Source organism: Ostrinia furnacalis, unplaced genomic scaffold, assembly GCF_004193835.3.
Source record: "Ostrinia furnacalis isolate ACB-3 unplaced genomic scaffold, ASM419383v2 OfSCF2702, whole genome shotgun sequence".
In the NCBI taxonomy this organism is placed as follows: domain Eukaryota; kingdom Metazoa; phylum Arthropoda; class Insecta; order Lepidoptera; family Crambidae; genus Ostrinia; species Ostrinia furnacalis.
In genome coordinates this window covers 424,407-445,231 of record NW_021132941.1, presented here as the reverse complement: position 1 = coordinate 445,231, position 20,825 = coordinate 424,407, and the positions used below count along the sequence as shown (strand labels likewise).

The 20,825-nt window shown below is 38.7% G+C and overlaps 4 protein-coding genes across 4 annotated transcripts in view; 3 read left to right on the top strand and 1 right to left on the bottom strand.

Moving 5' to 3' along the window:
* Mitf (transcription factor Mitf) overlaps positions 1-3,207 on the top strand; it is a 42,837-nt gene extending 39,630 nt beyond the window's left edge. The window contains exon 13 of the mRNA XM_028309308.1: positions 848-3,207. Within this exon, the coding sequence (XP_028165109.1) occupies positions 848-1,011 (164 nt within the window). The 3' untranslated portion in view covers positions 1,012-3,207. The remainder of the gene's footprint in view (positions 1-847) is intronic.
* A 1,814-nt stretch (positions 3,208-5,021) lies between these two features.
* Positions 5,022-8,253, top strand: LOC114356248 (phospholipid scramblase 2-like). The gene is made up of 6 exons (XM_028309334.1): positions 5,022-5,130; positions 5,411-5,627; positions 6,131-6,300; positions 7,016-7,157; positions 7,720-7,831; positions 8,105-8,253. Exons 2-6 carry the CDS (start codon positions 5,523-5,525, stop codon positions 8,251-8,253), a joined length of 678 nt encoding a protein of 225 aa, XP_028165135.1. The 5' UTR covers positions 5,022-5,130; positions 5,411-5,522.
* Positions 8,254-11,649: 3,396 nt separating this feature from the next.
* Positions 11,650-14,842, bottom strand: LOC114356247 (calnexin-like). Its single transcript, XM_028309333.1, has 5 exons — positions 14,815-14,842; positions 14,329-14,442; positions 13,847-14,011; positions 13,104-13,253; positions 11,650-11,712 (listed from the first exon to the last, which is right to left on the bottom strand). The coding sequence occupies exons 2-5, from the start codon at positions 14,440-14,442 to the stop codon at positions 11,650-11,652; spliced, it is 492 nt and encodes a 163-aa protein (XP_028165134.1). The 5' UTR covers positions 14,815-14,842.
* A 1,314-nt stretch (positions 14,843-16,156) lies between these two features.
* On the top strand, positions 16,157-20,505 carry LOC114356246 (phospholipid scramblase 2-like). Its single transcript, XM_028309332.1, has 6 exons — positions 16,157-16,261; positions 17,623-17,792; positions 18,510-18,651; positions 19,293-19,404; positions 19,678-19,813; positions 20,401-20,505. Exons 1-6 carry the CDS (start codon positions 16,157-16,159, stop codon positions 20,495-20,497), a joined length of 762 nt encoding a protein of 253 aa, XP_028165133.1. The 3' UTR covers positions 20,498-20,505.
* Positions 20,506-20,825: the final 320 nt, after the last annotated feature.

The following is a 20,825-nucleotide window of genomic DNA, read 5'->3' as shown; positions in this document are numbered from 1 at the left end:
TCTGCACGACGATGACGAGGCATCTTACAGCACATATGCGCCACTTAACATCATCATCATCACCATTATTATTGTCATCATCATCCTCTTATTCTTCAACTTCTTCTTCTACTGCTGTTTTTTCTGCTTCATTGTCATCTTCCGCTTCTTTTTCATTATCACCATCATCATTATCCCCAACGTACCAGCTTTGACTTTGGTAGGAGACGCGGCTGACCGCTCGGGGCGTCTTGCAGCACGCACGCACCAGGTAATATTGTCATCATCATTATTATTCTCATCATTATCCTCTTATTCGTCATCTTCTTCTGCTATTTCTTCTACGTCTTCTTCATATTCATCGTCATCATGATCATCATTCAACATAGGTACTTAGCTTCGCCAAAGAGTGCCGAAGATCAAGCATCTATCGCTATTTCAACAAGTCACTGGTCTTACCTCCTTCAAGAAATTTCAAAGAACACCATCTCTTTTATACAACCACTGCTAGCTATCTTCTTATAAAATATCCTAGTTACTTAGTTACGTACTGTCTGCCTGTAGTTGCAAAACATTAAGTATAATACAAGGCATTATTTTCAAAAGATCGACTTCTTTTAGTGGGATTATAATCCATGAACTAACTAGGCATCGTGCATCGCTTTGATCGCTGAGCTTTTGAGATATTGATAAGAAAACCTTTTGAAACAAAGTGATCTGTGGGAATGTATATGGCTTTATATCTGCAGTCTAAAATGAAAATCTTAACTACCTAGTAGAACTCAGAACTGTAGGTTTAAAAATATTTTTTCACGCAGAGCAAGGCAGGTATTATCTCGTCATTAATTTGTATGTTTCTTCCCACCAGGATCTTCATCTCTAATGTCCGAGTCGATGGGACTAGGAGGCATGTCAGGGCTGGGGGAGACGTGTCTACCTTCACTCTTGCTGGGCGGCCCGCACCACCACGCGCCCCACTCTCCCCACCACCACCCGCGGCAACATTGCTTCGACATGGACTTAGGAGCTTAGGCAAGAATCCAGACTCAGTCAAAATGCCCAGTGGTGCGAAACACGCAGTATATTGGAACATGATAGTTATACTTTTGTATAAACCAGTTTTACTGCGTTTTCTAGATCAAGACAGTTTTAGAAGTTCGTTACATTTCTTTGTGTTCTGTGGAACCTGACAACGAATTTTAACTAATACCTGAGAAAAAAATTGAAATAATTCTACGCCCATTTCAACAGCTGACTCAAAAAATTTAAGATTAATATGCCACTTAATTGTGGTGTCTTGTGAGATTTTGGTGCACACAGATGGAATTCTTCGTGCTCTTAACTGAGTAAAAACCTAAACTTAGAACACACCTGGATACTATAAACACTTGAATAAAAAAGATCTCTACAACCTGGTTATAAAAGACGTATGCGTGGATTTTTGTCGTATGTCCAGATCGAATCGTATCATGCAATTGATTTCAGTACATTTTAACTTATAATGAAGTTTGAGTAGATAATTAACATCAAATATCAACTTTTTCAAACTTATCATTTTTAAAATTTTTACTATTTAATTTAGAAAAGTACAGCAAAACTTTTTTAATTTCAAATTATGTTATTGATTTGATGAATTCTTCTTGCACAATTTTTGTTTGCCTGAAAACACTGCTATTTCTACGACTAATGCTTACATTTTTCTAATTTTTTGAATCACAGTTAAAAAACCAAAGATCACTTTGTCAAAAATACTATTTGGAATATTTTGAGTCCTAATTTTAGACTTAAGTATTTAAAAGGTCGTGATACATTAGTTACCAGCTCATCTTTTAGAGATATGATTAATTTAGTTGATTTTATAACTTGTTTCTAAATTTTGGCCCACTGTGCAAACAAAGGGTTGTGCTAAGATTTTTAAGCTTTTGGAAAAAATGTTTTGTCAAAATCTACGTAACTATTTTTAACGTAAAAGTATTTAAAAATAAACAAGATTTTTGTTGTATTTTACATTTTGATATAAAAGCAATTTTACAAGGAATTTTGTAAAATTAACGGTGCTTTACTTATTTTCTGGAGACTAAAATGGTGTCTATTTTACATAGAATATATTATTTTATATATTTATATACAATATAACTGGGATAATAACTAGAGGACCATAATTACATAAAAATGTGATACAATATATTTTTAGATGATATTTATTGAGATATTTTACTATTTTTATGTGAATATCACAAAGTGCCTTGCTTTTAGCCAATCATCAGATGCTTATATGTTAAATTTTGTAAATATTTATGAGATTTTTAAAAATCTTTAACACTGGTTAAGCAATTCACGTGTGTACGTTAAGTTTTTGTGATGAATTTATTAAAAAACTGTAATTTAGATTCATAATTCAGTATTTTATCTTTGAACTGTATAAGAAATGTAAGATTAGGGTGATTTTGTATTACCAAAATATTTTGTTAAAAAATGTTGCTTTGGCGCAGCTAATTTTTTGATGAATGCAAAAATTTATATTTTTGTACACCCTATACTTAGCTTAGTGGTACTTTGTTGTTAAACAAATCGAACAAAAGCTATTTTATCTAATTTTAAGTAAAATGCGAATCAGTGAGCCTTATAGTAGATTTTATTTTTAATAATAGTAGAGAGAATCGTTATTTTGTTACTTCTTGTGAAAGTTAAGTGTGTGTGAATTTCGCTGGGAAATAAAATAACGAAATAAATAATTAAAAATGTTTACCTACAATTTTGGACCTTCGAAACACCTGTGTTTTGTAATTCTGTAGATAATATTCTAAATATCGTATTAAAAGTGATATTCATGTGCCTTAATATGTACTTTGTATAGTAATAAATATTGTTTATCGTGTAAATAGATTATTTTGTTCATTTTGTTCATATTTAGATAATATTTAAGATTTTTTTCGTTTGTCCTGTACATTGTAGTTTAGCAAATTTTGAAGCATTACATTATATTATCTAGTTCTCTTTATTCTTTAATTATGCAAAAATTTGAATTGATATTGAATTTCAGTTTACTTAGAACTATATTTTTTGTGAAAACTTTATTTTATGATGTATTAAGCTATTTACTTACGATAAAACGCAATAATTTATATCTTTTATGTGGAATTTTGTGTCTCGAGCGAAACACAAACACAAACTTATGTATGAATGTTATTTAATATTGTATGAGATTAAAAATGTTAAAGTACAAAAGTAAATAACAAAATTTACGAGAATAATATTCGCCTTTTATTGAAATACCTTTTTTATAGTCTACGGGAAATTGTTTATATAGTATTTTTTAACTAGTTATTTGTAACTAGTTAAAAAATACTATGTAAAGAATGTTTTTATCAACAATGATACAAAATAATAGTTACGAAGGCATGTATCTCGTGAGGCTATTTGCGAGTTTGATCTGTCGATATACTACTTATAAATAAATACAAGCGCATCTCAATAATTTGATGTAACTTATTAGATACGCCTTAAAGTAACGTAAACGATGATTGTGCCGACTGTGATCCAAAAATATTCCCAAGTTTTTGGATTTTTTATTTTATCTTTAGTAATAATTTATTTGGTGACATTTAATCGATACCAAGTTTGACCATTTGCAAATCCTGATTAAACACCGCACAAAAACTAAGTATTGTTAATTCCATCGGGCACGCTCCAGACAAAGGTTCTCCCCAAACTGAAGTTGCAACGATTATTTTTATCCATTCAGATTTGCAACAATAGACCGTTTCAAATTTCGAACGAAATTTGCGTTTTTGCATAAAACGCATGCGCAAGTCGGCGCGTGCGACACATTAAAAATGTAAAGGGACCACACTATACCTATAGTCTATACTGGGATATGAGTATTGTTACCAAATGGGTATTTATTAGTATACTTACTTAATTTTCGTAAATGATAAAACAACACAATCTGCAAGAAATGTATATTGTTCTCAATAAGATTATTTGTATCAAATTGACAACATTGCTTGCAAACTGAAGTTGCTGAGCTTGCAAGTCCTTGCAGTGAAAACTGCTTGCGGTGACTCGAAATAAGTTTGCATTTGTCAATTTCAAAGAGAATTTAGTGAGCGAGAGAGGAATTTACGGTCATCAATTTCTGCTGATGTCTACAAATACCTACGTACCTACTAGGTAGGTAGGTAGGTATATCACAGCATTTTGAAAATACACCGGGCTTGGCCAAGCACGTGGCAGGCACTGAGGAGAAGAGGTTTGTGCGCCGTTATTTTATAAAATAGCTGTAGCAATAGAGTGAGCCCGCTATGCTATTTAATCCTAAGATATTGGAAATCATGGGGACCCTACATTGCATTGTGACCGCGCAATTGTTGCATCGCATAATACGCTACAGTTTCCGAGTTTTTTCACAAATTTAAATGAACCCTCGCACAATGGCTGCCATTTGCATGGCGGATCATGTTCGATGCATATTTTAGGGGGCCGAATGCAAAAAATGCAAACTATTGATTTGATTGAGAATTTCGCGACGAAATGTGAAGTTTTTGCTGTTTTTGCTCTAGTTTCAATTTGGATAATGAGACTGGTTTCAACGAAAAGAAATATTTTTGATAGATAAATTATTTTCTGTACGAAACTCCTATTATATGCTATAATGTATAAAGGCAAACCCATAAAAGATTTTGTACAGTATTTCTAAGATGAAGTTTAGTATTCTAAGATTTGTTAGTTTATATCTAGGTACTAAAAATAATTGTGAAAAACCTTGGGGGAGGCCTTTGTCCAGCAGTGGACGTCATTTGGCTGAAACGAACGAACGAACAAAAATAATAATTCAAATTACATATTTGATGTGGGCTTAGAAAAGCGCTGTGGGTAGGTCTATGGGGTAGGACGTAGGTAGTTATAATAATGATATAAAAATACCACCACCCACCATAGACTTCACAAATGACTATGAAACTCTTTCACTCTGCTTTCACCGACAATTTTCTTGTCAATAAAGACAACTGTCACATCAACAGAAAACAAACATTCTCGCAAATACCCTCGACATTCATTTAAAATTATGTTGTAATGTTAATTGTTATATCATTTAGAATTTAGTGCAAAGTTTATAATATTGAGGCCGTCCTGTGCTCTGTGCATTTTGTAAGTCACTGTACCACACCTGTGCTTTTTTCTGTGCTAGTGAAGGGTCCTATGTTGTAGAATCATACATAAAAAATACAAGAAACATTGCCTGTGTAAGTACATTTCCTATAGCCCTTTTGCGCAGTTTTGTTTGTTAAATTTTTTATAAAATTTTATCAACGTTTAAACGCATCGTTTAACACCTCCATTGCCCAGTGGTTGGTGGCCCACTCATTTAGGCCACATAAGCCCATGTACAGTTTTATGTTCGTTGTTAAGAATGCCTATTTGATCGCAGGTATACAAGCACTCTACTACAAAGCCTCTTGAAGAAGCTGGTCTTGGATGATCATCCCAGTTAAGAGCAAAGACAAAGTACCTAGGTCATAAAGAGACCTACAAATCGCAAGATGACGCAAGCGACGCCCATCCCGGCCGTGCCTACGCAGCCGTTCCCGGAGGTGTTCAAGCCAATCGATGTGGAACCAAAGGTTGAAGCTGAGGAAGAAGTTGAAGTAAGTGAACACCTTTTAAATCCATTACTAAATTCGTTCAAATGATATCCAATGCTGGACTATGGCCTCCTCTAAAGATTTCTACAACGAGCGGTCCTACGCTGCCCGCATCGCATCCAGGCGCAATTTATAACCATAATACCTCTTTCACGCGGCTTCACCCGCTTTTCGGTTCGGTGCGGGAAGACTTAATTTAAATTACTTAAAAAATATTCATTTAAATCAGCGTAAAAAATAACAGCCAGGCAGATAAAATTAGCTTCTGATTTTATATTATGTCCCACGCTGCGCTTGACGGTAGTTACCTACAAGATGGGTAGATGACCTCATAAAGGTAGCAGGAAGGCGCTGGATTATCCAGCGCCAGCCTGGATACAGGCTGTATCCAGCCTGGATACAGGCCCCTACTAACCGGCCAATCTGGAAATCATCGGAAGCGGCATTCCGTCGACGTTTTGTGACTAAAATGGTAGTTAGTATAAAGACTCCTATATCTGGCACAGCAACTCCTGCCTCTGCCCCGGGTCCTCCAAGACCTGACGCCGGTGGACCGGCTGCTCATCACCAAGCGGCTCAGGGTCAAGAACGTTCTGTTCCTGAGAGGCAAGAGGAACAAGTTCTTCGTCCGCACGCCTGACCAGAACCTTGTGTACACTGTTGAGGAGGAGAACAAGTAAGCTAACTCCATTAACGAAGTTGCCTTTTACACGCAGAGTGCTATGCGAATTTGGCAATGAAAATAATAAATAATCTTCTATATTTATAGTAGCGAAAGGTCACTGACTGACTCACTGACTCATCACGAAATCTCAGAAATTACAAGTGCTAGGAGTCTCAAATTTTGCATGAGGGCTTATTTTAGAACATAGGTACTCACTAAGAACGAATTTTACGAAACTCCATCCCTAAGGGGGTTTAAACTGGATCCACGCGTACGAAGTCGCGGGCGGCCGCTTGTTATTAATAAAATATGTACGCCTTCGACTCTACGAGTATTATCTTACCTAGCTATCTTATCTAAAACGATCGAAGCTCAAAAGCTAAAATTAAATCAAAAATATTTTATTCAGTTTAGACCAATATTTTGGCACTTATGAAAAGCTAAAAAAAAAGTCCACCAATGTATCTCCTTATCTCAGTCGCTCATCAATACAGTTAGCGTAATCAAATTAGATCAAATCAAATCGTTTATTTATCCAACTCTACCATTGCTACGGGACAGTAATATGGGCCAGTGCTGAGAAGAAGCAGCGCAAGAAACTCAGTAATCAGTAATGATATGAATTCAAATCCCAATTCGATTTTCCCAACCAACCAGTTCTCACTTCTCAGTCAACCAAAGTTAGCAAAATGTTACTCATCAATTAACCTAACCTGTTTACCTTCAGATGGTGGGTGGGCTACCTGTGCTACGGGCTGCGCCCGCTGGAGCTGCGCGTGAGCAACAGCCTGGGCCGCGAGGTGATGCGGATACGGCGCCCCTTCGCCTTCACCGGCCGAGTGCTGCCCTGCCAGCTGCAGAACATTCAGGTACTATTCCCACCTCTCGTTCCCACCGCTGCAACTTCTGTGTAGCCAGGATTTACAGCTAGACCGCCAAAAGCCCTGTCATTGGACATTCAGGTACGTTCTTTCGTTTCAGCCAAATGACGTCCACTGCTGGATAGAGGCCTCCCCTCAAGGATTTCCATAATGACCGCTCCTGCGCTGCCAGCATCCTGGTACTTCCCGTGACCTTCACTAGATCGTCGGTCTACCTAGTGTGGGGCCTGCCTACGAGTATTAAATACGGCTTCCGGCCTGTGATCGCTACTCGAGAGCTGCTTTCTGCCCCAATGGCCATCAGCTCTATGAGCTATGTGTCCCGCCCACTGACACTTGATTTCAGAACATTCAGCTCACCAAAAACATCTATTATTCATAATCATCTCAACCAAAGGGCATCCTCTGCTGAACATAGGTACGACTCTCCCATTATTTTCAGATAGGCCGGTTGGCAGCCGCCTTCACCTAACTCTCTTCCATCGTCTGTCTTCCCATTATTTAATAATCTGGCTGTCCTTAAATGAATAACGTTAGTATGTATTCGCAGGTGTTCGCACCGCCCGAGCATCGTATCGGCACCATAGAACAGCAGTGGGCAGCCATCCGGCCCATCTACCTCGTCAAGAATGATGATGGAGACAGTATTTTCTGGATACGAGGTACTTTACCATAAACTTATGAATCTTTAACATCCTATTTAAAAAAGTTTGATAGTAGAAACAGGCACCCAGAATACAAGAGTTCAATTTACAGTTTGTGAATGACTACCACCAGCGTTGTTAATGTCAAGACATGATTGTCTTCAGCTATTCATTTCTAGACTCAGTGGACATAAGAACTGTTTCATTCTCACTTGTTATATTGGCACCGTGAAAGGAACTAAAATAAACAAAGCTTTCCTCAGTCACCTGTTAATGGCTCCCATCTTCCAGGTCCCCACGTCACTGTGAGCTGCTTCAGAGACGTCCAGTTCCAGATCCTCCGTACGGACGGCTCGCACGTCGGCGCCACCTGCAAGCGCTGGCAGGGACTGGCTCATGCGATGTTCATGGCCCCGGTCACTGACAGGTCAGTGGGGTGAACCAGGCATCTTATGGAGTTGGGATAGAGGCTGTATTGCAAAAAACATGGGTAATCTGCTGCCATATTCAAAGCGCCACCTGCAAGCGCTGGCAGGGACTGGCTCATGCGATGTTCATGGCCCCGGTCACTGACAGGTCAGTGAAGGAACACTGTTGCATGTTATGGAGTTGGGATGGAGGCTGTTTTGCAATTTTTGTCTGATCTGCTGGACTCTGTAAACTGAAAAAATTAGATGTAGGTATACTTTTTATGTCTGCTGTTTCGCCTTATCAACGCTGCGAGATGCAAAATGGACACTACAGAGATGCCAAAGTTTTCAGCTGGATTTGCAGTCCATACTAATACTGGCTACTGATCTTTTAACATTAGGCTTTATGAATGCAATGTATCCAACTTAAGGNATCGCCTTAAAAAAAAATACTAGGATGGCTAGATGGATTTTTACTGGCGGTCAAGCTGTAGATCCGCTACACAGGAGTTGCAGTGGTGGGAACTAGAGGTGGGAATAGTCCTGAAGTATTGCGAAAGCGCGCGTCGCTGGAAGTGCCTGGAATCCTGGATGTGGACGATGTGTTCGTCATGGAAATCCTTGGGGCCCTTGGGGAAGGCCTTTGTCCAGCAGTGGACGTCATTCGGCTGAAACGAACGAACGATTGTGAAAGCAAATTGGTATGGTCAAATAGGTATTCTAGTTTTGCCAATACGGAGTGATCTATCATGGTATTCCATGACAGATTTGGCGTGGCGTTCGAGCGAGGGCTGACGGAGGTCGAGAAGGGCCTGCTGCTGGCCGCGACGCTGCTCATGGACTACATGTACTATGACGTCTGAATACATTGTTCACGGTCGAAATGGCTTTTATTACTTACTAAAGATTACAAATATTCTATCAGCTGACTAGCATCTTTTTATATGGTCTATCAACCTGGCACAGTGATGCTGTGAATGTTGACTGACTTATTTCAGAAAAGGGCACTACACTGGTCCAACTTCATTAGTTTTTATTAAAAACTTGTAATAATTTATAAGGTGAGCCAAAAATGTATGCAAATAGCAACGCTTGATTTCTCGAAAACGGTTAGGGTAAGGACACGTGGGTGATGGGAAACTGTGCATTTTTCATGCAATGAGGGTTTTCGCGAATAAAAAATCCGCCAGATGGCAATACGTAGACGCGAGGTCCAAATGCTGCATGATTGGTTATTTTTGACATGACATTGACAGATATGTCAAAATCCACCGTAATCAATAAATCCGTTCTGCTCTATGGGTGTGAAACGTGGAAGGTCACCAAGGTTATCTCGCACCAGCTGCAAGTCTTCATCAACCGCTGCCTTCGCCGAATTCTCGGCATACACTGGCCCGAGAAAATCTCCAACGTCGAGCTATTGGAACGCTGCCACGAAATTCCGATCGACCAGCAGATCAAGCGCCGCAAGTGGAACTGGATTGGCCACACTCTCCGAAGGGACCCCGATCACATCCCTAAGCAGGCTCTGGATTGGAATNAGTATTGGTTTATGCATAGCTGGGCATTAACTCGTTAATCCGTTAATCGTTAATTAACGAAGTTAACATTTCTATTGACGGATTAACTTTTAAGTTAACTTTAAAAAATGTTAACGGACTCGTTAACTTCCGTTAAATTATCCTAAGTCCGTTAATCGTTAATCCAGTACCTACTATTTACCAAAAAGATACAGCAGGCACGCTGAAAAACACTAGAAAAAGGGAGTGTCTTCGCTGCCGGCGCCGGTTTCCAAAAATATCGCCATTGGGAACCGGCGGTGATACCACGTGATACACTGCCGGCAGTCAAAATGGCTGCCGGCGCTGGCACTCAGTATAGGCAACCGGCAACAGAGGGTTCAAGTCAAGTACAAAAAGCTAGTTTCCGACACCGTACTTTTTTATTACTTTAAAGTTTGTTTGTATTGTTTTTCGATAGCTGCGAGTTTGTGTGTTTCTACATGTTTTTGATACACTTGTATAAAAATAAAAGTCGGTGTACCAGAATAGCCTTGGCACTGCAGGATTTTTGAAAAGAAAACTCCTTGATTTTCAGAATTGGTGTGTAATCCCGTGGATAGAAATGAAGAGTGACAATAGTAAAATAGTAAATTTTCGTTTGCTTTAAATTATACAATGCTAGCACCCGCGGATTGGTGCGCAAAATTAATCGCGGACGAGGAACGTTCCTGATTGGTTGTTGGTCTCGAGCGTTAAGACGTTGAGCGAAGAAATTGTAGCAGGGAGAAGTTATATGGCCGCCAGTTCTCATGATGAGTTGCGTAGATGGCGCTGTGGGTGTCCAAACAGTCGGTGATGAATATTCGTCTTAAGAAGAGTTCGAAAACGCTTAAATATAGTGTCTACAACGAATACTAGACTATATTTCTCCGCCTGAGTGCCACTCAAAAAATTCTTAAAGTTAAAAGTAGAACTGAATGAAAAACACAACCTTCAATCATCTTTCTCAGCAAAGATTAAAATCAGGCACTGTTAGCTTAAAAGCAGGCGCTAATAAAAAATTGTATTAGATCAAAATAATTAAATAACAAACTGGGTGCAAAATTACTCTAAAAGACTTGACCAACTTATCAAGGAGGACTTGTCGAAAAATACCTACAAATGTAACATAACTAAAGTATGGACCAGCATCCGGCGCCGGTTACCAAAAGAGCGACCGGCGCCGGCTGCCGAATCAGTGACCGGTGGTGCCGGCTGCCGAAGGCACAGGGCACTCCCCTAGAAAAACGCGTTCTGACAAGTACGTTCGGGCTTCTAGAACTTCCAGAACCCAAAACAACAGTTTTTGTAACCAGAACGAAACTATATAAAAAATGCTATTTTTTATTTATTTACAAGCTTTACTTATATTGACTTCACTTGTTTAGAGTCAGGAGGTGGCCATAGGAACTCCTAAACGAAACGGTGGAAACTTATCGAGTTTGGGTTTGCTGGATTTGTCTTTTCAAACACTTTGGTGTTAAATTGTATTGTAATTGAACCAAGGCTCTGAGATTGAGATACTATAGACTAAGAGCTGGTGAACGCCAGACCAGAGACGTTACTAAAGCGAAAAGAATAATTGTATGCAAGGTTCAAATAATTTCGAAAGCTGTAGTATTCTTGGAATTTATTCCTCTTTTTATTTATGTAGTTGTAGCGCAAACATAAATAAAAGGAGGAATAAATTCCAAGCTTTCCAAATTGTTTGAACCTTGCATACAATTATTTTTTTCGTTTTATTATCACGTGTTAACGGATTAACGATTAACGTTAACTTGCGTTAAACCTTGCTAGATGTAACGTTTTAACGTTTAGCGAAGTTAATTTTTTTATTAACGGTTTAACGATTAACGAAGTTAACTATTTGATTAACGGTGCCCAGCTATGGGTTTATGTTCGTGTCCACGTACCCCGCGACAAATAGTTGCTGCGTATCCCTTCTGTGCTGTTTTAGTTTTAAATTTAAATTTATATTAACATTATTTTCCTTTTACACCAGGCTCGCCGGTAGGGATGCGCAGTAGCTAATAGGGCTTCCCGCTGAAAATCAGTGTCGGGACATCCTAAGGTGTCCCAACTAAAACTGAGCGGGCGCCCTATTAACATGCATTCGTCTTTTTCTTTTTAAAATCTGTTGTATTGTTTTTTGTAATGTGTGTTAATAAAGTTATTTTATTATTATTTTTATTATTATTATTATTAAATTATAATGTGCAANGTAAATTAATTTTATTCGATTAGTAACCTACTTTTCATTCCAGCTAAACGAAAACTTTCCAAGGGCTTTATGATGATATCATGACAACCTATTTGGAAGGTTACCTAAACATTAACTACTAATTATACTAATGTAATTAGCTACTTTCACAAACATTGGCGACAATTTTGGGTCACAACCAAAGCCTAGGCATTAGATTCTAATTTAACTAGTATGATGCAATAGTACACGCAATTTCTACGCGTAGGCGAGTACATCTCGAAAGTTATTGTATGCTAAGCCGATAAGCCAATTACTACAAGCTATACAATAACGAATACCCCTCGAACTCCGTCTTTTCAAAACATAATCGGCTTTTTTCCCAAGGATTCTTGTTAGACAATAAAATTTCATATTTCATTTCAGGCAATAAGTATAAATAGTTTATATTACAGAGATACTTTCGAGAAAATAACATTTTCCGCTCTACATGGCGCAAAATATTTAGTTCTAATACAGTCAATTAAGAAGTATTACAATGTAAATTACAATTGGTTTGCAATTGAAAACATTGTCACGGTTTAAAATGTTATACAAAAAGTGAGTCAATGCCATTACAGATCGTAATAATTGTTTAATCTCTGCATTCATAGTATAATTTCAATAGTTGTGGCTTTGGCATAGCAACAGGCATAGTTTGTTTTTAGATAAAAAACTTCATAGTGTAGTTTTAAATTTAAATCCTATTCAAGGCTACAACATTATAACTAATTACTAATTTTCTGCTTAGCCAAAAGGTTGACTGGGAGACAATAAAGAAACCTGATTGTCATACAAAAAGTTACACAATGAAGAAACCTTATGCCTAATAATTATTTCAATAAAACGATGTCAAATGTAATTTAGATTAAATCATTGGCAAATAGTGTTTACTGGTAAAAATTTATTATACTAAACCAAATTTCGCAGTGAAAGAATAAGAGATGACTCACTGGACTAGTCTCTTACTAAACACCTCAAGAACCGGATTGAAATCGGACAGATAATTGGATTATTGTTTCGCGGAAACAGATTGCCAAGTAGCAGATTAGAAAAGGAAAAAAAAAAAAAACAAAATTTCATATTTTAAAATAACATACCTGCATAGTAACTTCATACTGGACCACGAGAGGCTTGTCTTTGAACTCAAATGGCCTGTCCAGGAGTGTGGATATGGCCGCGTGCTTGGCTTCCGTGGTCAGCACCAATCCCAAGTCATCCTTCAGGATCTTCTTTGTTGGTGCTTGGATCTAAATAGAATGCAATTGGATTAGAAGGAGAAGAAGTAAAATATGGATGAGATAATCCACTGTAACTATCTTAAGTACATACTTCACTTTATCTTCAAAGGTACTAGTTTACAAATTTTTTACTATGGAATAACATTCATGTTCTTAGGTAGATTGAAACATAGAAAAGTTTAAAACTATAAAAACCTAGATATCAGGGAAGTCTTAAAACCAATTAGAAAAAAACTATTCTCATGAACCTATATCAAACAAATGTGTTGTTCTTGGACAAGATCACAAGATTATTAAAATAAGAATGAAATTTAAAACTAATTTAAAGTAAACAAAGATAAGTCTAAATCGTCACAAAATTAAATGGGCAATGCTCATTGGGGTACTAAAACCTGATTTTTTGTTTTAGAATTTTGAATTAATGATCATTATAATTTAAATTCAAGGTTACAATGGCATTTTTATTCTAATAGGAATCACTATAACATTATTCTAATCAGCATTCTATATCATAGTCTCAATGATCTCTATACAAAGATTTACAATAAAAAATGTAAATTCAGGAAAAACAATTTAGTAAAAATAAATGCAAAACTACTTACACTCCATTTGCCATCATATTTGGCGATGTTCTCATCGACACCCTGCTTCTTGGCCTCCGATTTAACCCACTTCTTCTTAAAAGCGGCTTCATCGTCAAAGTGCTCTGCGAGGAACACTTTCTTCGGGTCTATTGTCGGACTGTGGTACTGGTCATCTTCTTCGACCTACACAAATGACATAACAATCAAAGTTAATCATGAAATTATTATACTACTAAATATAAAATATTTTTTTTCAAATAAAAGTAGTTCAGTGTGAATTACACTGGTTTTTTAGTACAAGACAACTAGTATTACATTGTTTTTAGTACAAAACAAGTGTAGCTGTTGGCCTATGGTGTAAAGACTGGTAGATGATGTACAGTTCATTCAGCAATAAGGTACTCAAGTACAAAATCTTTCTGCAAGAAGCAGAGCTATCTCTAACTGTTGCTAAGTAGGTCATGTAACCTGTATCTGTATGACATGATTAATAAACTAACCTCCACAGAGATCCCATCATCTGAGTTTTCACTTTCCGCCTTCACAACCACTGCACTTCCCACTAACACCAGTAAGGCACTCAACGCTAACACCCGGTACCCTCCTCGAGCCATCTGAAATGAAAACCCCATCAAATATTTCACTGATAACGCTTACACGTCGGCCGCTAATAAATAAGTAATGCACACGCTAGTCACAGTTCCAACTTTTACCACGTCTGTTTCAAACTACAGTAGAACGCCGATTATCCGAATTAATTGGGACCGGGGTAGATTCGGATAATCGAAAATTCGGATAATCGGACATAGACTAGTAATAAAGAAAAAACGAGTTAAAAACGAACTGACACACATAGAATATACTTTATTAACTGTGTTTAGAGTTCTACAATAACGCTCAGTTGAAAAATATCTCGACTCCTGTGAGTTCCAACTTGTTACAATACAACAAAACAAAAATTACTTGGTTTCAATTTTTTATATTACGCTTAGGACCGATTCGGATAATTGGCGATTCGGTTAATCGGCGTTCGGATAATCGGCGTTCTACTGTACTAGGTATATCACAGCAATTTAAAAATACATCGGGCTCGGCCAAGCACGTGGCAGGCACTGAGGAGAAGAGGTTTGTGCGCCGTTATTTTATAAAATAGCTTGGAGCTTTATGTCAATGATGATGTGCAGGGAAAATTCAATGGAGTGAGCCTGCTATGCTATTTAATCCTAAGATATTGGAAATCATGGGGACCCTACATTGCATTGTGACCGCGCATTTGTTGCATCGCATAATACGCTACAGTTTCCGAGTTTTTTCACAAATTTAAATGAACCCTCGCACAATGGCTGCCATTTGCATGGCGGATCATGTTCGATGCATATTTTAGGGGGCCGAATGCAAAAAAAGTGAACTATTGATTTGATTGAGAATTTCGCGACGAAATGTGAAGTTTTTGCTGTTTTTGCTCCAGTTTCATTTTGGATAATGAGACTGGTTTCAACGAAAAGAAATATTTTTGATGGGTAAATTATTTTCTGTACGTATAATATAAAGGCAAACCCTAAAAAGATTTTGTGTAGTATTTCTAAGATGAAGTTTAGTAATCTAAGATTTGTTAGTTTATATCTAGGTACTAAAAATAATTGTGAAAAACTTTGGGGGAGGCCTTTGTCCAGCTGTGGACGTCATTTGGCTGAAACGAACGAACGAACAAAAAGAATAATTCAAATTACATATTATATTTGCTGAGGGCTTAGAAAAGCGCTGTGGGTAGGTCTATATGGCGTAGGACGTAGGTAGTTATAAAAATAATATAAAAATACAACCACCCATCATAGACTTCACAAATGACTGTATACTCTTTCACTCTGCTTTCACCGACAATTTTCTTGTCAATAAAGACAACTGTCACATCAACAGAAAACAAACATTCTCGCAAATACCCTCGACATTCATTTAAAATTATGTTGTAGTGATAATTGTTGTTTCATTTAGAATTTAGTGCAAAGTTTATTATATTGAGGCCGTCCTGTGCTCTGTGCACTTTTTCAGTTCTGGTGAAGTGCTGATCTTTTCTGCAAGGTTATTTTATATCAGTGATTAAAAATTATATCAAACTTTTGTGAGTATACTTTTGATTGCATTCTAGAGTAATTGACCAGTAGTTGAGTGAGTAGGGTACAAGCCAAAGCCCATGTACACTTTTTTATTTAATTGCAGGCACAAGCACTCGTTTAAAAAAGCCTCTTGAAGAAGCTGGTCTTGGATGATCACCCCAGTTAAGAGCAAAGACAAAGTACCTAGGTCATAAAAAGACCTACAAATCGCAAGATGACGCAAGCGACGCCCATCCCGGCCGTGCCTACGCAGCCGTTCCCGGAGGTGTTCAAGCCGATCGACGTCGAACCAAAGGTTGAAGCTGAGGAGGAAGTTGAAGTAAGGGAACACCTTTTAAATCCATCACTAAATTCGTTCAAATGATGTCCAATGCTGGACTATGGCCTCCTCCAAAGATTTCCATATCGAGCGGTCCTGCGCTGCCCGCATCGCATCCAGGCGCAATTTACAACCATAATACTTACTTTTTTCACGCGGCTTCACCCCCTTTTCGGTTTGGTGCGGGAAGATTTGAAAAATATTTTTTATTTCGTTTTTACCTGTGTGTAAAAGTTAGAACTACCTACCTGTGTCTAAAAGTTAGAACTTGAACTATCTGAGCTACATCTTCATTTAAATCAGATAAGGGGCTTAAGAGCGTTGTCACATTTTTCATGCAGAAATCGAGAATTTGGCAGATTTCGAAATGATTTTAGTCATATAATTTATTGTTATAGTTTCCTTTGACTTATATCATCGTAATTATCATACGTTTTTACGGAATGTCTACCTACCCATATTTATGTGCAAAATCAGAATAAATTTTAATTTTTCCATCCCGCATCATAAAAACTAAAAAGTCAAAAGTAAAATTTAAATAGTAAATATTTTTCATAAACAAGCTTTTGATGCTGTAAAAAGAATAAAATAAAACATAAATTCTTTCAAAACCATCTACTTATTACTTTACTCAATTTAGAGATTAAAAACTTGTCGCGGGATTTACTAGTGTAAAAAATACATTAATTAACGTAACTTGATTTTGCTAAAAGTCTGATCTGAGAAAAAATCAAATAGGTAAATTATACATTATTTCTTTATTATTATGTATGATGTACTGTCTTAGGTACGATACAACTACGGATTAAGATCGTTTAGTCGACGCAGCGTTGAAATTGTACAGATAAATGTAGTTTGCGCACTCACTACGCGACGTCAAGCAATAAAAACCTAAAATTCGAACGCCAACTTTTTGCTACAACGCTCTTAAACGTAAAAAATAGTAATAAAACAGACAGGCAGACTGAATTGGTTTTGCATTTTATACTAAAGTACGGCCAACGAAAAGCAATACCAAATGTAAACAAACCCAATGTCATGGGTGAACCCGTCTGACTTTGACATATTTTGGCGGGAGAACACGAGACATTACGACAAATACACAAGATGGGAAGAGACAGCATATATTGTCAACTCGACAGTCGTATCGATCTTTTGTATCGCTGCTAGTTGGCCGTACTTTAGTACCTACTAGTCACAAGGTGGGCAGATGACTTCATAAAGGTAGCAGGACCAGGAAGGCGCTGGATACAGGCCCCTACTAACCGACCAATCTGGAAATCATCGGGAGAGACCTATGATCATCAGTCGACGTTTTGTAGCTAAAATGGTAGTTATAAAGACTCCTATATCTGGCACAGCAACTCCTGCCTCTGCCCCGGGTCCTCCAAGACCTGACGCCGGTGGACCGGCTGCTCATCACCAAGCGGCTCAGGGTAAAGAACGTACTGTTCCTGAGAGGCAAAAGGAACAAGTTCTTTGTCCGCACGCCTGACCAGAACCTTGTGTACACTGTTGAAGAGGAGAACAAGTAAGCTAACTCCATTTACGAAGTTGCCTTACACGCAGAGTGCTATGCCAATTTGGCAATGAAAATAATAAATAATCTTCTATATTTATAATAGCGAAAGGTCACTGACTGACTCACTCACTCATCACGAAATCTCAGCAATTACAAGTGCTAGGAGTCTCAAATTTTGCATGAGGGCTTATTTTAGAACATAGGTACTCACTAAGAACGAATTTTACGAAACTCCACCCCTAAGGGGGTTAAACTGGATCCACGCGTACGAAGACACGGGCGCCCGCTAGTGATTTATAAAATATGTACGCCTTTGACTCTACGAGTAGTATCTTACCTAGCTAATCTTAAAACGATCCAAGCTCAAAAGCTAAAATTAAAATCAAATTAAATCAAAAATATTTTATTTAGTATACCAATATTTTGGCACTTATGAAAAGCTAAAAAAAAGTCCACCAATGTATCTCCTTATCTCAGTCGCTCATCAATACAGTTAGCGTAATCAAATTAAATCAAATCAAATCGTTTATTTATCCAACTCTACCATTGCTACGGGACAGTAATATGGGCCAGTGCTGAGAAGAAGCAGCGCAAGAAACTCAGTAATCAGTAATGATATGAATTCAAATCCCAATTCGATTTTCCCAACCAACCAGTTCTCACTTCTCAGTCAACCAAAGTTAGCAAAATGTTACTCATCAATTAACCTAACCTGTTTACCTTCAGATGGTGGGTGGGCTACCTTTGCTACGGGCTGCGGCCGCTGGAGCTGCGCGTGAGCAACAGCTTGGGCCGCGAGGTGATGCGGATACGGCGCCCATTCGCCTTCACCGGCCGAGTGCTGCCCTGCCAGCTGCAGAACATTCAGGTACTATTCCCACCTCTCGTTCCCACCGCTGCAACTCCTGTGTAGCCAGGACCTACAACTTGACCGCCAGTAACCCAACCAGTAAACTATTCCCTCCTCTCGTTCCCACCGCTGCAACTTCTGTGTAGCCAGGATTTACAGCTAGACCGCCAAAAGCCCTGTCATTGGACATTCAGGTACGTTCTTTCGTTTCAGCCAAATGACGTCCACTGCTGGATAGAGGCCTCCCCTCAAGGATTTCCATAATGACCGCTCCTGCGCTGCCAGCATCCTGGTACTTCCCGTGACCTTCACTAGATCGTCGGTCTACCTAGTGTGGGGCCTGCCTACGAGTATTAAATACGGCTTCCGGCCTGTGATCGCCACTCGCGAGCTGCTTTCTGCCCCAATGGCCATCAGCTCTATGAGCTATGTGTCCCGCCCACTGACACTTGATTTCAGAACATTCAGCTCACCAAAAACATCTATTATTCATAATCATCTCAACCAAAGGGCATCCTCTGCTGAACATACGACTCTCCCATTATTTTCAGGTAGGCCGGTTGGCAGCCGCCTTCACCCAACTCTCTTCTATCGTCTGTCTTCCCAATCTTTAATAATCTGGCTGTCCTTAAATGAATAACGATAGTATATATTTGCAGGTTTTCGCACCGCCCGAGCATCGTATCGGCACCATAGAACAGCAGTGGGCAGCCATCCGGCCCATCTACCTCGTCAAGAACGATGACGGAGACAGTATTTTCTGGATACGAGGTACTTTACCATTAACTTATGAATCTTTAACATCCTATTTAAAAAAAGTTTGATAGTAGAAACGGCACTCAGAATACAAGAGTTCAATTTACAGTTTGTTAATGACTACCACCAGCGTTGTTAATGTAAAGACATGATTGTCTTCAGCTATTCATTTCTAGACTCAGTGGACATAAGAACTGTTTCATTCTCACTTGTTATATTGGCACCGTGAAAGGAACTAAAATAAGGAAAGCTTTCCTCAGTCACCTGTTAATCGCTCCCATCTTCCAGGTCCCCCCGTCACTGTGAGCTGCTTCAGAGACGTCCAGTTCCAGATCCTCCGTACGGACGGCTCGCACGTCGGCGCCACCTGCAAGCGCTGGCAGGGACTGGCTCATGCGATGTTCATGGCTCCGGTCACTGACAGGTCAGTGACGGAACACTGTAGCATCTTATGGAGTTGGGATAGAGGCTGTTTTGCAATTTTTGTCTGATCTGCTGGACTCTGTAAACTGTAAAAATTAGATGTAGGTATACTGTTTATGTCTGCTGTTTCGCCTTATCAACGCTGCGAGATGCAAAATGGACACTACAGAGATGCCAAAGTTTTCAGCTGGATTTGCAGTCCATACTAATACTGGCTACTGATCTTCTACCATTAGGCTTTATGAATGCAATGTATCCAACTTAAAAAAAAATACTAGGATGGCTAGATGGATTTTTATTGGCGGTCAAGCTGTAGATCCGCTACACAGGAGTTGCAGCGGTGGGAACTAGAGCTGGGAATAGTCCCGAAGTATTGCGAAAGCGCGCGTCGCGGGAAGTGCCTGGAATCCTGGATGTGGACGATGTGTTCGTTATGGAAATCCTTGGGGCCCTTGGGGAAGGCCTTTGTCCAGCAGTGGACGTCATTCGGCTGAAACGAATGAACGATTGTGAAAGCAAATAGGTATGGTCAAAAAGGTACTCTAGTCTTGCCAATAAGGAGTGATCTATCATGGTATTCCATGACAGATTCGGCGTGGCGTTCGAGCGAGGGCTGACGGAGGTCGAGAAGGGCCTGCTGCTGGCCGCGACGCTGCTCATGGACTACATGTACTATGACGTCTGAATACACTGTTCACGGTTTAACTGGCTTTTTTTACTTACATAAAAATATTCTATCAGCATTTTTTTATATGGACTATCAACCTAGCGCAGTGATGCTTTTCAGAAATAGACACTACACTGATCCAACTTCATTTGTTTTTATTAAAACTTATAAGTATCTATAGGGTGGTTCAAAAATGTATGCATTTGCATTTCGTAACTTGCTAGGTATTTAGCAACGATTTATTTCTCGAAAATGATTCGAAATAAGGACGCGCGGGTGATGGGAAACCATGCATGTTTCAAGCATTTTGACACGATGGAGCGCTTAACGAAAAATCATCAGGCTT